Below are 18,592 nucleotides of genomic sequence, written 5' to 3' on the forward strand. Positions count from 1 at the left end.
GAGTTCCAGAAGCAACATCAACACAAGGACTGTGTGTCAGGAGCCTCATTAAATGGGTTTCCATGCCTGAGCAGCGGTACACAAGCCTAAAGTCACTAAGTGTAATGCCAAGCATCCGCTGAAGTGATGGAAAGCACGCTGCCACTGGACTCTGGAGCAGTGGAAATGTTTTCTGGAGTGGTGAATCACGCTATGTGTCAGTCTGCTGAAAGAAACTGAGTTTAATGGATGCCAGGAAAATGCTACATACCGGAATGCATAGTGCTAACAGTAAAGTTTGGTGGAGGAGGGATAATGGGCTGGGGCCATTTAAAATGGTTTGAGCCCCTTAGTTCCAGTGAAGGGTAATGTTGATGCCTCAGCATACAAAGACAGTTTAGACAATTATATGCACATTTTGCACAGAAGATGTACTCCAAACTCTTGTGGAAAGCCTTCCCAAAAGAATGCAGGCTATTATAGCTGGTACAACTCCATATAGATGCCCATGATTTTGGAGAGGCATGTCCAATTACCTCATGTAAGTGTGATGCCACATTTCCAAGTGAAACAGGTGTCATGAGGAAAACACCAAGTTTGTCTTTTAAATGATATGATGAATTGTGCCTAATATGACCATTGACACAAGGTCAAAAGGGACAATTTTGATGTCAAGCGGATCCTAAGACTTATCATTCAGTTAGCACTGTAAAATTATTTGCTAACTACTATGAACCTAACATGTTGGTTATGTAGCACTTAGAGTTAACCCTATCTAACATACTGTCAATGATACATTCTTTGTTTCCTTTGTCTGGTAAAAAAAATCTACTGTCAGAGTCAGACTGCATGCATGTCTGCTTTGGTCATATTATCACAGGTCTCCCCACCTAGAGAGACTCTTTGGAATTGGAATGGCTCATTCCAGCTTATGCTGCTCCCTAGCTCCACCCCTCAATAACGACACACGTGCAGCTCATTCCATGGACTCTTGAAGTCACATACAAATTGCTATGATTGGCCAGCTAGTTGCAAAGTCTCTGTGTCCTGTACTGAACCTTTCTTTGTCAGCTTGTTCCTCTGTTTAGACCCTCACTTTGTCTCCTGGTTTTTGAATGATAGCTCTGCCTCCTGTGTATCGTGTTCTGACCCCTGCCTGTGATGACTCTGATCACTGGATTTTCCCTAATAAAGCTACGCTCTCACTTCATTTGCATAGTCCACTATTGTCCCCTATAGGTTCTCTGCAGATGTTCAAATTGGTAACAAACTATCTGTTGAATTTCAGTTGATTCTACACAGTGGTGGGGTTAGGATTCGGACCAGGGTTAGGGCTAGGACTAGTGTGAGGGTTGGGTTTAGGTTTTGGGTTGAGGTTAAGGTTAGGATTAGAGTAGGTTTAGAGTTAGAGAAAATCATGGTCAATTGAGTAGATATTTAGTTGAATGTAACTTGAAAGTAAATTAAGTATCTACAAAGCATCTAAAGTGGACTATCTAAATAAAGTGTTTGCATGTGAAATTGGACTTTTCTGCGAGCAACCATGTTTCCTATCACTGTATAAAAGAAGCTTCATGCTGGCTTTATTGATGGAGGCACTGAGTTTCTAGGTAACTGCGCAATTTGAACCTTTCCATTAATGCTAATTTCTACTACCCCTATGAGATTGCTGAGTATGTTAGCGCTAAGTTAATGTCGAACATTAACATTTTTGGCCATTCTAGATTAAATATGGATATTTGAAAACGTATGTTTATTTGAAGCTTATAACAGATATATTAACATATATGTGGCCTTAAATGTAACAGTTTTAAAGCCACTCTTTCAGTAAAGAGCCCTAGCATGAAGCCTCTAGCACTGTTTTGCATTTCTAAGAAGTGACTGAAATGCATTGATCAGGCTACCACTTGTGTTTGCACTCAGTGACATACCTAAGACTTCCACAAAGCCTAGAATGACATTTCCTCTCACAAAATTAATCCCATCTATTGTAAATCAAAAGTCACTCTCTAATTATATTAGTGGTTCTGACACATTAGGCCTTCATTTCAATTCCTGAAGTCCTAATCAATGGAAAAGAAATGGAAATGGAATAATTTGGCTGTATCTACTTAGATATGACAGGGAAAAATTATGATTGGACAATTTTCTGTCAGCCATTTGAAGAATTTAACCACTAAAGCACAACAATGTATTACTAATGTAAATGCTGCAGAGTATAAATACAACAAGTAAACGTGAACTCAAACATAAATATGAACTAAAAATTACAGACATGCATTTTCTTTTATTTCACAGAAATCATCAGATGTTGTCTGAAGGCCTAGAAGGCCCTGAGGGTTCCCCATTGTTAACTGATTGAATCAAAGTAACAATATAAGACAACTGAAGAGTTAGATATATTCATATTCATACTCATATTCATATGTTTGCTAGCTCATGACCCCCCCAAAAAATGCAGCTTAGATGTTTTCTACATATCAAAATAAATACATCATTAAGAAATCACATTATGAAGAGAACAATAAATACAAGATTAAAGGTGGAAAATGTATGAAAAAAAAAGTTTAGCTAGTTGTTTAAGAGCAGATGAAACTCTAACATATGCAGATCAAAAGAAACCGCTTTATAGAGGCTGCAGGCCTGAGATGTTTGATATTCCTTTAGCGTTTGTCTGTGGCTCCATCCATCACAGCAGCACCTCTCTGTGTGTTTACCTGGACTTTCCAGAGGATTAGGGTGACTCTTTTTCTCATTTAGGAAGTGAAATTGCTCTATGTTCCTACTCTTCTCCTGTGCTACGTGATGAAACTCTTGCAAAGCGTCTCCTATGACCCCTCCTAAACATCTGAACCATGTTGCTGGGCCTTATAGAGCAACTTTCAAACTCATAAAAAACACTAATTGTTCTGAGGCTTGATTATTGATGATCTTATCGGGTGAAAGTGCGGTTGCTTTTCCGCTGATGAGACACTTCCTGAGGCCCCTGCGGAGCAGAGTGGGCCTCAGATGCCGGAACCACTCCGAGTGGACCGTCCTCCACATCCTAGATAAGATAAGCCTCTGATTGGGCTCCGCCAGGCCCACAGCAGCAGTCATGATAAAGCACCTTGACCTGAAACAAAAGCACAGTGCGCAGAGCTTTGGGGCAGATGCTGTCTGATAAAAACAAGAAAAAACATACAGAAGACTTTAGGTCTGACATTAGATCGATTAGGTTGTGAGTCCTCAGAATACAGTTACCTTTTATATTTATTGGAGAATATGTTTAGAATACTTATATATTAATAAGAAAATATGCATATAATGTTTAAGAGAAACACCATCAAAGATGGTTAACTGCAAATCTACCCGTCTAAAATAATACTGAACACATTTATTTAAACGTATTAAGCCATCACTACTTTTTCAGAGTATTCTACCAACTCAGAGCATTGGGCATGGTGACCTTAGGCTCATGTGTGACTACTACAAAGCATCCCATTCTATTAGCGAAGCTTTTCTATGGAGACTATATAAGCTGTGTGTACACACTCGATGGTGCACTTTAAAGTAGCTGAATTCACTATTTGGATAGGGTGTCTAGATACTTTTGGATATATAGTGTATAGTTTGTTAGCAAAGTTTTGTCTATCAGTTTACATTTGGCAGTAACAACTGAATCAACTAAATTCACTTCAGCAGCACTTACTGAAGCTCAGTGTTCTTAAGGCTACAGAACACATTTATAAACCTTTATAATAACTGATATAAACCTATATAGAAGTTATGAAGGCTTTTTTCCAACATATGTCAGTTATCATAACACTTGCTGAGGTGAAATGGCATCAAAGTTGGCAAAAGACAACTTTTTGACTATACATGTTGATCTAAGTCCTTATAATGTGTTATATGCGTTTGTTAGTTTCCATTAGAAACGTATGTAGGTATCATATAGCTCAGCAAAGTGTTACCCTACATTTAATAACTTTCTCCAGTGAATGAAAAAAGATCCAAAATGGTGTGATTAATTGCTGACAATTTTCTTGTGACTATTGAATCAATATTAGTGCCAGGCATCGTGCTACTGAAGAGCAAGTCTAACAAACAGCATGAACTGTGAATGTATTTTTAAATGCATGTATTCTCTTTGACTGCCTCAGAGGTTGTGTAGAAAAGGTCAGCTAATTTTAGCACCCGAGACCACGGAAATGATCCTCTGAAGCCTACAAATAGATAAAAGTGTCTTTAAATAGATCAGAGCTGCTTGTCCTGGAGAACTTCAGAGCTGGAGAACTGATTTCTGCTATTAAAGTAATGCATTGCATTGACGTCATTCAAATGTGTACATCATTTCCACATTAATAAGATATATTACATCATCATCAGTTCTGTCTTTTCTTTTACTTATTTCTGCCATGTTCATCAAATTTCCAACTCAGGCCATCTGGTTGACTAAAATGATCAGAAGCACAAAGGACAATTTAGAAGCACTTAGAGGAGTACATATGGAAATATAGAATTATTCAAAAATAAACTGGCTTCATGTAGATATTCAGTACAGTGAGAACTGACAGAATGTGAACATAGACACATTTAGAGCACATTCCCAGCCTAAAATCCCTGCTTTATTACACAATAAGGCTTATTATTCAGTAACTACAGGGACTTCAATGCAAACTGGTTGAGCTACTCTTAGGTTATAGAAGTGTATAATAAAACTTCGGGCCTCCTGGTGGGCTCTGGTCATTTAAAAGGTAGGACGGGAAATGAGAAAAAGACATTAACTTCAGCTTCATCTAATCTCTATCCACTGTACAAGAGTGTTACAATCAGCAAGCTAGGGCTGGACCACTTAAGGTGGGGGCCACTGTTATAACCCCTTAATCATAACACATACACACATTTATAGTTCATCTGAGCGTTCTTTTGCTTATATACGCGAGTGTACACTAGCTCACAGCAACCAGCTCAAAACACTACCGGCCCACTGGGAATACTCCCAACGCTCCCAGTTACCCACTCCGGCAATGGAAACAGGCAATATTAGCTGATAGCGATCAGGCTTACCTTTCTCACAGTTCAGTCACTGTTTTTTGTAGAGCCTGTTTTCAGTCAAAGAATTAATGTAAGCTCTACATTTCTACCATACTTTCTTTCTGGGTTTCAAGAAGGAAGAACTGGTGGTAATTTGTTATTAATTATAATAAATTCACATATTTATTCATATGTTGTTATTTACAAATTCAGCAAGTGCCCATTGGCTTTTATTATAAGTGAGTTTCAAGTCAACAGGCCCCAAGTTTATTCTCAGGTTATTTTTAAGGGGTTTATTTTTTGGCGACTTGACATTAAAGTTGTGTGTATATATATATATATATATATATATATATATATATATATATATATATATATATATATACCTACATTTCAATACATAGCTTCACAAGAGCTGATGCTAAAGCTAACATCAAAGGTAACACTGGAGATGCAAGGTTACACAACATCGTTTAGCAAAGTTTAATGAAACAATACAAATGATGCCACATATAAATGCATTAATGTTTATCGTTACACAGTGTTTTAATTGCAGATGTGAGCACTATACAGTCCTGTTTAATCTACCAATCTAACTTAATAATTAACATTTCAAAGTGTTTTACAAACAGGTGATAAAGTTTAACAGCAAGAAGAAATTATGAGTATTCAATTTAGATTATATAAGGCAGACAGATTCAATTGAAAAGACAGGTACCAAAAGAGAGGCAGAATTTTAATTAAATGCTAAATTAAAGAGAAACATTTTCAAATGTTTATTAAAAGTGTGCACTGTGCTTCACTGTCTATTCCACAGTTTAACATCAGAAAGAGTCTCTCCATGTTTTCTGTATTTTACAGAAGGTATTTCTAGAAGGTCATGTGCTGGAACATAAACAGAAGACAGGAGCTTTAAGGTCATTTAGAGCCTTAAAAACTGGTAGCAGAATCTATCCTGAATGATACAGGTAGCCAGTGCAGTTCTTTCCAAACAGGTGTGAGATGAGGTCTCTTTGTTGTTGTTTTTTTTAGGATCTATGGTGCTGCATTTTCTTACCCACCTAACTGAGTGGATCTTAATGTTGTTCTGTAACATTAGATCGTTAGATATCATATTAAAATCAGTATTAGCAAATGCAGAAACCCAGATAAAGGTTATCTTGGAGCTGCTGGGTTGTAGTGTTTTCTATTGAGCTGTGAGTGTGGTCTTCCCATAGATCAGGGGTCGACAACATGTGGCTCTTTTACTTATACTAGTACATCAGCACATACTGAGACATATTTACAGCCAAGATGGTAAAACTTTACTTCAATAAAATGGACATAAAATATTGCGGCTCCCAAGGTGGTTTGATTTTTGTTGAAAAGGACAAAATGGGTCTTCTTGACGTTTGGGTTACTGACTCCTGCCAAAGATTAATCTAAAACTTTGTCCGCTTTGGGAATGAAATAAAAACAGCCCCAGCCTTCCGATGGTCAGGATAGCGTTTGTCTGAGTGACACATTTCTGCAATGGCAGACAAAGTACTTAACCCTCTATTGCACGATGTTGCCTCAGGGCAACAAACTCATTTTGCTCACTTTATAATAATGTTATACATATTTAAAGACAATGATAGGGTTAGAAATAAAGGGAGTTTCAGTAAGTCAATAAAAAGCATGTGTTTGGTCATACTATCTCTTAGTGGACACATTTAAACCTTTTTTTTAATGTTCAGTATGAATTTTTTTTGTTATGTGAATTTGCAGAAATATGTTTGGTGCCTAGAAGCAACACTGCAAGACAGTGGAATGGATTTAGCCAGTCACAAGCCACCACTTAAGGGAACACAGCTCTATATCATTTCTTCTCATTGTCGCACAATGTTGCCTCAAGGCAACATACTCCAAAAGCACCCATGTACACATTATTATTATTATTATTATTATTATTATTATTTTAATGTTTTTGAATTTGATAATCGGGTCTGAAAAAATAAATCAAGGATCATTTTATGCAAGTAAAGTGAATTGAACATATTTTTTGCTCTTATAATGTGTGCAGTAGAGGGTTAAAGTATACAGTAGATAACATTGGTGAAATATTACTTAGTTACTTAAGTTGTAAGATATTCCAACAATCCAACATGTCTTTTCTTGTGTCTTCTGCTCTGAAAATGGGTAAAATTCCACTCCCTATCCAGACTCCTGAGTATTTTACATTCAATTATATTTTATTTATGTGGAAATGATGTATTTATCTGAATGAAGTAAAATGATTGCATCACTTTTTCAATGTAAAATTGAGTTTTATGTCTTATTTTATTAATATGAGGAGAAAATGGTCGTAGATCAGCTAACTCAGCTTCTCTGAGATGCCCTGTGAGCCTGTGTTTACAGTGCCAGCAGTGTATTAGCTTTGTTTACATATATATCTTATGTCTTAATGTGTCTTTTTCTCTTCAGGATCACGACAGTGACAGCGCTGCTCTGTGTCTGAAGAACAGGTCGTCCTTCGAACACCAACACCACCATCTGTTACACTGCCTGGAGAAGACCACGGTGAGGGCTCTGCTCAGGTTCATGTTTAAAAGGGCACAAGGCGGCCTTAAGCACCAAATGCCAAAGCAATAAATGTACAATGGCCAGACACAGAGGTGTGGCAAAGTGTTCACTCTCTGAAGAGAAACAGTATGCGAATTAGAATACATTCATCAGCCAAGTGTGTGAGGGATTTGACGTGGTGGAATTAGTAGACAATTCAGAAAATGAAAGGTTAACAAACCATACAAACAGCTATGCTTATGTGGAATCTTTCAAAATGAAAGCAGCGTATCAGATCTTCTCCTTCCAGTCTTTGGGACTCCCAGTTTGTTCTAAAGTTAAACCTGGTAGTCAAGCACTGCAGGACTATGTTTTACGTGAAAAACCTTTCTTAAAACTATCATAAAACAATATTCCAGGCCTGTTTTCAGTTTCATGTAATAATCTTCTGTGAAGGTTCCCATCACTACCACTGTGAACTATTCTGGCTGCTCTAGAATTGAGCATTTCACATCAAACCACTCTGAATGACTTTGTTTACATTTTATTCATTTAATTATGCAGAATTTGTGAAAGATTCCCCTTCAAAATCTGAGCTATTGACAAAATGTTTAACATGAAATATAATTTTTAAACTTAAATGCTTAAGATATATAAACTAAATGATGTTGGAGGTCAAACAACATCTAACTCAGTCAGGTTAATATTGCATTTGATGGTTTAAACATTCCTATCAAACCGCAATGATCTTGAAAGTCAGATGAATTCACCCAATTTAAGATAATGTGTACATTTGGAAAATATCTTGTGAAGCAAATCACAAAGATAGATAATATTGTATCAAATCATGTCTAATAATATGGCTACACTTGTCAATTTAAAATTCTGTTTCATTTTTTAAGTCTTCAGTTTGGGCTCTGTATAATTCACATGCAGCAAAGACACAAATGTTGCCTTTTCAGTGGTGCTTTCTGCCTGGAAATGATCATCAAAGGTGGTCAGTGTGGTAAAAGTCTGAGAACCCATCTAATGTCACTACTGTCTCTCCTTCTGCAGAACCATGAGTTCACAGACGAGCTGACCTACAGCGAGATGTGCATGACCGAGTCGGTGGGCTACCGCACCAGCCGCAGCACTTCCCTATCCAGCCAGCAGGGGGTGTCCTCATCCTGCTGTCCGCGCAGGGCGAAGAGGAGAGCCATCAGACTGGCCAACTCAACTGTGTCGGTCAGCCGTGGCAGCGTTCAGGAGCTGGACACACTGCAGGTGCAGAAAAGCTCGACTGGCCACCAGAGGTAAGTCACTAAAGCACCACTCATCTGGTGTCATATCACTGATACTGTGATTTCCAGCTATCACTACTACAGCGCTCACTCTAGCCACACTTAATAATTTGTGGAAGATCTTTACCTTTAAATTTCTTTTGAAGATTTTTATGAGACATTCAGAAATCAGTGGAATGGATGTGTTTTGATAAATAAATAAATGAAACTAATTTGCTGTGATAACTGCAATTAGTCTATAATCTATTAGTAATTATACAGTGATTATATTTCATTTCCAAACAAAGAAACATCTGTTTGTCTATGTAACCCTTAATTTTAATAAAGGTGGTTAAGCAGTGTAGACTTTACTGGATGAGTGTAAATTAGCCCAGTATAATAGCACCGCCTAGTGGTAACTCACAGCAATGGAGAATCTACTACGTGAGCTCCGTCTTTCCAGATAAGAGGCCCAGTATCTGCTGTTACAGTATGAAATCACTTTTGCAAGTTGATACCATCCAAACATGTGCAGTCAGATGCAAAGGTTTGGGCACCCCTGGCCAAATTACATGTTTTGTTGAATCCTCAAAAATCCTCAGAGAACACATTTCTGCACATTTTATGCACGCTTACTGTTTGTTTGCTAAAATTAACATATATGTTGGGAACAGAAATAAAAATATATGTGTTGAACTGTGCAAATAAATAGAAACTGTGCAGTAAAACCTGCAGAAAAATGGTAACTTTTTTCCATTGTGTCACAATTCTTAATCTGATAGACATATGTGTAGCAAAATACTTTAAGAATTATAAATGTAATAATAAATGAGTGGAAATAAGGACAACTAGTAACTGTGCTGCATAGGTAAACAAAAAATCACATGCCAGTAAAGAAGTGTTGAAAACAACCATTCCATTTGCTGCATACATGAATAACACTTTATTTGGAGTGGTCCTTTATAGGTGATTAATAAACTCTTCATCAGTATCAGTAATATCAGTAACACTTTAAAAAGTGCAGCAGTAGTGAAGCATCTGACCACACAGGATAGATTTTATAGTTCTGCCATCAGTTATTAAGGCTCTAAATGACATTAAAGCACCTGTTCACCTGTTCACAGAATGTCTGTCTGTTCATGTTCCAACCCGTGATCTTAGATCTGCAGATACTGACCTTCTGCAAATACCTTCTGTAAAATACAGAAAACATGGAGAGGCCTCGTTCAGATACTATACTTCTAAACTGTGGAATACACAGTCAAGCTCAGTGCACACTTTTAATGAACATTTGAAAACGTGGTAACACTTTATTTGGAGTGGTCCTTTATAGATGATTAATAAACTCTTAACAGAGTATCAGTAACACATTAACAACATATCAGTGAGGTATCAGCAGTGAAGCATCTGAACACATTGAAGTAAATATCTTGTAGATGTTCTGTTGATACATTATTTACATTAAGTAGATGAATTGTTAATATGTTACTTCCATTATGCAAAACCTAACCTTACCAACCTTACCCAATCCTAATCCTCACCCTGGCCCTAATCCTAAACCTAACCTTGACCTCAACCCAAAACCTAATCCTAACCCTCATATGTTTTTGACATGTTACTGAGAGTCCGTTAAGAGTTTGTTTCATCTAAAAAGGACCACTCAAAATAAAGTGTCACCCATACATGCAGGGCAGGTCAGTATTCCTTTCTATTTGCTCTTACTGACCATAACTAACTGAAACAACAATCTACAATCTGTTTTGGTTTTAATTAAAGTTTTAATATGAATGAAAATAACTGACAGCTATATAATAACTGATATCTGACAGCTTTTTTCCAACTCTTGTCCTTTTTTTGACAACCGTCCCACGACCCCTAAAACTGCTTACTTTAAAAAAGTATAGGGGACATGTCCCCCTCGTCCCCCCCAACCAGTGATCAAATTAAACCTTGAAAAAGAGTAACTGAAGGTTCTAAAGAACATAATAGAACTTTTTCTGTGTGTTTCACTCACCAGCCGCTCCAGCCTGAACGCCAGGACGGAGGACCTCAAGTTAAACTGTGAGCAGCGAGATTACACAGCGGCCATTATCAGCATCCCCACACCTCCCGCCAACACGCCGGACGAGAGCCTGCCGCCATCGCCCGCCGTGCCGGGCATCCTGCGCAACTCCCGCAGCACCTCCTCTTACACCCAGGAGGCCGTCAAGATCTCCTCCTTATAACCCCCCTCTCCAAGCACACGGGCTTACCCCCACCGCACAAAGAGGAAGGAGGGGGCTTCTCCTGCCAGACGTCCAGATACACCGCCCTCCCAAAAGAAAACAACAAACAACAAAGCAACATCCTCCGAAAAAAGCACCCGGCAACGTCTTCATCCAGACCCAGAGCTACCCCAACAAAGCAGAGCAGCGGCAGACGAGGTGGGAAAGAACAGAGCCGAAACCAACAGGGACTCTTCTGTCGGGAGTTTACTGGACTACGATTCTTTCGCAGACCTTCACTGTTGACTCTGGACGAGAAAGGGTAAACGAAAGAAAGAGAATTTCACTTTTTTTTTGGTTCGGAAATTGGACGCCATGGTCAGTCACACTGTATTGTTAGATATGCCCTTACACAGTCATGGTGGCACTGAAGGCCTTTTACTTTACCAGATATGCAAACAGGAATCAATGCCTATATGTTTAGTATGTGTACAACTGCAGGGAGAGATTATAAAGAGTACGAACACAAACATTATATTCCTATATAGAGACATCTTTACGGAGAGACGTGCGAATACTGTATTCTGCAATAGGTTTGCGAAAATCTATGGAAACTACAGTTGAGATTCAGCAGGGCAGTATATATGTATCATAATTTGTATCATACTTCACATGCATCTTCCAACCTTACCAAAACAACAACAACAACAAAAAAAGAGAGGGAGCAAGACAGAGTGAGTTGTTGGACCCACCCTACTCAGACATGCATGTCGTTGTACAGTAGATTGCAGAGAATGGAGCAGCTAAAGACGCTACCCCACCTATTTTTGCATGGTGATTTTTTTCCCTCTGTTTTCTTTGGATCTGTTTTCTTTTATTTCCTGACATCAGTGAAAAAAAAAAGAACATTTATAGAATACTACTGATCAAAACCGCTGCACCAAAAGTGCACAATAACAAATAAAAAAAGAAAGAAAAATAATAATAATAATAATAATAATAAAAAAAAACAAAAAAAAAACATTCAGGCATGTTCTTTGCGGAAAACTTTCAGCCCGAGTGTATGACTCCAGGTGCGTGAGAGTGAGGTTGGTGGATAGGACTTGTGTACATTGATCACAAATATGCATGGATACCGTTGTAGGTATGTTTCTTTTTTTTAAAAAAACGTGTTTGCTCCTTTGGGACGTAAATAGCAGCCGAGAGATTTTACAGCATCTTACTGTATGTCATGATGAACGGAGGTGGATTAAAGGACTGACCACGGTCATTCGGTTCACCCAAACTCATAACTGGGATTTATTTAAGTCCGTTCGGTTGGCCTTGTCTCATTTTCTCATGGTTGTGCATCAGTGCTGCCAGACTATTTTCCATTTTAGTTTGTCTCAGAGTTCATGTAACCGCTAATTATTCGCACACAACAGCAATGAAACTGGCAATAAAAATGTCATTATTTTAGTAAAAGCAAACTGTTTCATTTTCCATGAAAACGACATGAACTTGCACTTGACTGTGATGAAGAAATGTATTTTGCGACTCTGTTTACAGGCATTGTTCCACGGTTATGTTTATCTTTGTTTGTTTGTTTGATTGTTTGTTTGTTCATTCTTTTCCATCCTGTTGTATTTGGGGACGGGCTTGGAGCTGGTCGGACACCTGCCTTTGTTTCAGCATACAGAGACTGTATGGACGGCGCGCAGTAGGAGGATGAATGAGAGTCAGATATGAAAAGCACAGAGGTGTATAGTCTATTCCACAAATAAAGTGAACAGAACTCAGTAAACTTTATGTCTGTTGTCATTCGCAGCACTGACCACGTACGAGAATTTAAAAAAATCTGCATAAACAAAGTCATTCGGAGCAGTTTGATGTGAAACGTCCATTTCTGGAGAGGCTGAATTCACAGTGGTGGTGATAAGTAGGTAAATAAACACATTTTCTACACCGTTATCCTCCTGGGAAGGTAGATAAATACATAAATAAAAAAGAAAAATGCAAAGCAGTGAAAGCAGAACAAAGACAAAATGATTTGTGTTTTATCTCATCAACATCATTGTTTTTTGAAAATATATGCTTATACTGAGATTACTGCCTCCAATATGTTCCAAAAATATAATATATTTGAGACAAGGGCAAATTAAGATGAGGAACACTATAAAATGTTCAAAAAACATCTGTAATAGGTGATTTGATCATGCTTGAATAAAAAAAGGAGCATCCATTAAAGGCCTAGTCTTTATGGATCGAGGCTCACCACTCTCCAAAAAACACATCAGCAAAAAATCCAGCTGTTTGAATATTTCTCAGTGAGCAGTTGCAAGGATTTTAGGTATTTTGCCCTCTACAGTGCATAATATCATCAAAAGATTCAGGAACTGGAGAGATACATCTGTGCGTAAAGGAAAAGGCCGGAAACCAGAATGAATGTCCGTGAATTTTGATCCCTCAGACAACACTGCATTAAAGACCGACATGTTTCTGTGATGGATATTTTCACCACCACTGTGTAGATTGCAGAGAATGGAGCAGCTAAAGATGCCACCCCACCTATTTTTGCATGGTGTTTTTTTCCCTGTGTTTTCTTTGGATCTGTTTTATTCTATTTCCTGACGTCAGTGCAAAAAGAACATTTATGGAATACTACTGATTAAAACCGCTGCACCAAAAGATTCAGGGAACGCAGAGAAACATCTGTGCGTAAAGGACAAGGCCGCAAACCAAAATAAATGCCTGTGAACTTCATTCCCTCAGACAGCCCTGCATTAAGGACTGACATGTTTCCACGATGGACATTTTGCTTCATGAGACAGGGCCCTGGTTCCCATCACCACCATGGTAATGAAATCGGTTGGTAAGTTTCCCTACAATGAACCATTTCACACCAAACCACTCTGAATAACGTTCAACGACTTCAATGACATCTCAACGACTGTTTTATGCAAACATTTTTGAAAAATTGGTTAAGACACCTTTAAGGCAAAGGTTGTGTGATTGTGTTTAGTAAAGAATTTTTTTTTTCCTTTTGGGATTTTAGACCTTGAAAACTTTACCACATAACTAAATAAATATATAAATTTAAAACTAGTAATAATAATAATTTCCCCTTACCTACACATATTTCATCAGCCGAGGAATGGTTGGCATCAAAAGTTAGCTTTTTAAGTTTTACACTGGAGTCTGCAGTGTTCTAGCTGGCAATGCCCCTGTCTAAAATCTCCAAAAATGAGAGGGAACCTCATAAACAATATTTAACATTACTTTAAAAAACTTGATAACACTTCATTTGAAGACTTCAACTTAATAACACATACATAAGCACTGAACAAGCAATCATCTTTTAGTGTTCATGAAAAGCCTATATCAGTATTCACAAGATGACATAAGATGATATTTAGCCTTAAGACATATTTCATAGAAACTACACAGTGTGTTCTTAACTAGGCCTCTGCCTTGTAAGGTCTTTATATATGCTGTAAGAGTGTTATTAATAAACATTATTACAATGTTATTTACCTCAGAAAATATCCAGTGTCATCTTATGTACTATTGTGTAGTGCGCTGCTGTTGTGTGTTGCTCCATGGGGCTGAAGAACAACATTTCGTCACAATGTATACCGTAAGTCATATTGAGGACTGACAGTAAAGAGCACTTGACTTGACCAGAATACTGACACAAGCTGTTCAAATATTGCTTTAGAGTTAAGTTATTCAGTGTCCCTATGAAGGCCTTCAAATAAAGTGCTACCAAAGTGTGTGAGATGATTTAGGCATGTATTTTGCACAATACTAATTAGTGGACATAAGCTTTCATTGCTTGTAAACTGCACTAGCCTCTTAGCTCCAGCGCAGAACTACAGGAGCACCAAACAAGTCTATAGACAACAACGTTTAAGATATAGAGGAAACTGTGGAAATGTTTTTTTTTTTAACACTCCTGAAGAGCATGAGGAAGAACCACTGAAAAGACTCCAAAAGGGAGCCACACTGCAGAGTCCAGTTAAGATACAAGTAACATAATTAACCCTCTGGGGTCCACAAACTCACCTGTGCCTCAAATTCAATGTTTCTATGTTTCTCTATATGTACAGTAATACAGCACAGAAATACAGTTCAAATATTTCCTGAATCTGTAGAGTCGTCCTTTCACATCCAGAGCTATGACCCTATGAAGAGGGGTTGAGAAACATGTGATCTGCCTCTCACCATGTAATTGGTGGATTTGTGTAGCCATTTACATTTTGTGTGAATCTGACCAATGAGCACTCAAGAAATCACTAAGGTCTGACCCGTCACGTCAGAAACCCTTCACTCTTCATTCAGTCCACATGTATGGCATACAAAGAGTTTACAGCTGTTGAAGTTGCTCAGGCGGTCTTTTTTAAAGTAGCGACAAAGATTTTGATATAAAACACATGGATATCATGTTATATGCAAGAGACTGTAAAGGCGAATTTAAGAAAATCGAAAACTGAGAAAATGTGCTCAGACCCCAGAGGGTTAAACAGAGGATCATACAGAGGAAAGATCAGAGAGAAAAGTCAATGAGTAGAGTTAGAAATCAGTCAGATCTGATGCTGGGCAAATATCTGATGGCAGATATGAGAATATGGTGGGGAAGAAGTTCAATATGAGTGGGTGAGCTGACTGACTGAATTCTTCCATTGATTTATTCTGCCTTCTGTCCACTGATATAGACTACACAGTTGAAGATCTGAGATGCTCTCTTCATTTAGCAGTTGGAATGAGCTGTCAGGTGCCAGCTGCATATTGGGAAAGCTGGCAGAGTGATGGCATTGTCTTTTATGCTGTTTTTAGTTTTAAATGAACCTGTCAGGAGTCAGAATCTCCAGACTAAGTATGATTAGGTACAAGGCGTGCACTTGAATGTAAGACCTAATGTTGGCTTTACATGGTAAAACTTACATGCAGCTAGTTACTTGTTAGTTGCCTGCAACACAATTTCTGAGCAATTTGGTAGTTACATGAAACAATACAAAAACAATCAAAGTTGCACACAACACACTCAATTACTCCACTAGTTAGCTAAATTAGCAGCTCATATTATTGATACACTGTTTATTTTACATTTGCAGCTTTTTTATCCATTTTAGCCAGTTTTTCTATATCTGTAGGCCTATATCTGTCTTTTGTTTAGGATTCTTTACTATATGCTTGAGTTTTTTATTTATTGTATACATGTTTAACCTTTGAGAATTAATGCATGAAAATAGCTGTTAAAGTTATAGCCTACTTAATGCTCTTGATTCTGTCCTAGAAGCACAACAAGTTCATTGCGGGCCTAATTAATCTTCCTTTCTGTAATAATCTTTATCCTTTGGATCCCAAATGAATTCAAGCTCAGTGTAAACGTAGGCGGTATCAAGAGAGGAGATAATGAATACATCTGCGTAAATCACAAGAAACAAGAATAAATGCTGCATAGTTGGCTGTTAAAACAGCTGGCAGCATTAGCTGGCCAGGTAATGCAGCTGGTTACAGAAATTCTGGCTTCAGGAAGCTGACGAACTGAAAAACTACCAGTCTTGAGTCAGTTTTCTTCTCTATTGATCCAGTGAACTTAATGGTTTGAAGGTAAGTTGTTGGATGGGTTCATGTGACGCGATATTGCCGTTGTTAAACCCACAGAAACCATTAAATGTTTTGGTTGGTGCTGTCTTTTGGCTATTTTTAATGGGTTGATGTCACAATGTAAAGGATCCTAATAGTTTAACAGGCTGATTCTCTCTTTTGATAATGGTGTCTGGGATCTAAAGGTGTTCCACAGGAAACTAGTGGTCTCCACTGGAAACTTTTAATCCAATTCCCATTAGAAAGTAATAGCATTAGTTTTTAATCCTAATGGTTTCTAATTGTCCTTTTTCAACAGGGAAGTAAGCTGTAAGATGCTTAACATTATGCAACTCAAGTGCAATTTAGTTTCATGTACATTTCAAGCAACTTAAGTTGCATGAAGGGTTCATAGTGTAAAGACAAGCTAACAATACTTCAGCAGTTACCATAGTAACCAGTATGGCTGTGACAGAAATGGATCCCTGTACTTCCTTTAGTTAATTAGCCTTGTGCTATATGAGGAAAACTGTAGTTTACTAAAAAATGTTAAAAACATGTGAATCGATAAGTGAATTCGAACACTTTCTCATCATGAACTCCTTAAAATCACAGGCCTATTACATACTAAGGCTTATTATTCAGCCAATACAGGGACGTCAGTGCAAACTGGTTGAGCTACTTAGGTTATAGAAGTGTGTAATAAAACTTTGGGCCTGCTGGTGGACCCTGGCCTTATGTCAGCATTCACCAGTCGCATCAACAAACCAAAATGAGCTGTCTTTGAGGTTGAAGTTGGCTTTTTATTCGTAGCTATAGACATGAGTGTAACATCAAGAAAGCTGCAGAAGACGACGAGAAGGTAAAACACTCACTAAGGGTACATATTTCAGTCTTGGTCCATGACCTTGGTTCAGTCTTGGTCCAGTTACCTTCAGTTAACAGCCAGTGTGTTTGTTACATGATGAGCAGAAGTAAGATCTTCATTTTTAGGAGCTGCCGTTTCTTGTAGTGTTTCTTCAGAAAGTAGAGAGGCTGAGTTTCCTTTTCAGTGGCTCAACATACATTATTAACATTAACTGATGTTCCTCTGCCTCAGTAACGAGAGACTCGCAATGCACTTTAATATACAGCTGATATAATGATCTGCATCGCTCACTAGAAATTAAAAGTGCATTGTAGGAGACTTTAACTACACACTTAAAAATGATGGTTCCTTTAGTAAAGAAAATGGTTCTCTACAGAGCCATGAGCACTCAAAGGATCCTTTGCATAATTAATGGTTTCTTTGCATTCTGAAAGCGTTCTTCAGATTGATGGAGAGTGTGCTGTAGATGGTTCTTAAAAAAGGTTCTTTATAGTACCAAACAGGGTTCTATTATAACAAGCTTGATATCGTAACAATAAAAGAACCTTTTTGGTGCTATAAAGAACCCTTTTCAAAAAGGCTCTATATAGAGCCATCTACAGCACATTCTCCAGCAATACGAAGAGCCTTTTGCGATGCAAAGAACACTTTAATCATGCAAAGGGTCCTTTGAGTGTTCATGGTTCTATACAGAATCATTCTCTTTAGTATAGAACCCTTGGCATGATTAAAGCTTTCTTTGCATCGTGAAAGAGCTCTTCACATTTATGGAGTGTGCAGTAGATGGTTCTTAAAAAGGTTCTATATAGCACCAAACAGGGTTCTTCTATTGTAACAAGCTTGACATTGTAACAATAGAAGAACCTTTTTGGTGCTATATAGAACCCTTTTCAAAAAGGCTCTATATAGAACCATCTACAGCACGTTCTCCAACAATAAGAAGAATCTTTTGTGATGCAAAGAACCCTTGAATCATGCGAAGGGTCCTTTGAGTGTTCATGGTTCTATATAGAACCATTTTCATAACTAAAGAATCCTTGAAGAACCATATTTTTTAAGAGTGTACGCAAAAAAAGCAAGTGAAAATACCTAAAAGTGAAATAATCTTATAATATTCTTACAGCAACCTCAAAATGGGAAATATTAAATATACTGATTTGATTAAGGATGAC

The 18,592-nt window shown here is 37.8% G+C and overlaps 1 protein-coding gene across 1 annotated transcript in view; it reads left to right on the forward strand.

Moving 5' to 3' along the window:
• Positions 1 to 12,762, forward strand: part of kcnd1 (potassium voltage-gated channel, Shal-related subfamily, member 1) — a 129,940-nt gene extending 117,178 nt beyond the window's left edge. The window contains exons 6-8 of the mRNA XM_036579469.1: positions 7,441 to 7,536; positions 8,575 to 8,813; positions 10,798 to 12,762. Coding sequence (XP_036435362.1) covers positions 7,441 to 7,536; positions 8,575 to 8,813; positions 10,798 to 11,005 — 543 coding nt within the window. The 3' untranslated portion in view covers positions 11,006 to 12,762. The remainder of the gene's footprint in view (positions 1 to 7,440; positions 7,537 to 8,574; positions 8,814 to 10,797) is intronic.
• Positions 12,763 to 18,592: the final 5,830 nt, after the last annotated feature.

This window comes from Colossoma macropomum, unplaced genomic scaffold (assembly GCF_904425465.1).
Source record: "Colossoma macropomum unplaced genomic scaffold, Colossoma_macropomum, whole genome shotgun sequence".
NCBI classification, from domain to species: domain Eukaryota; kingdom Metazoa; phylum Chordata; class Actinopteri; order Characiformes; family Serrasalmidae; genus Colossoma; species Colossoma macropomum.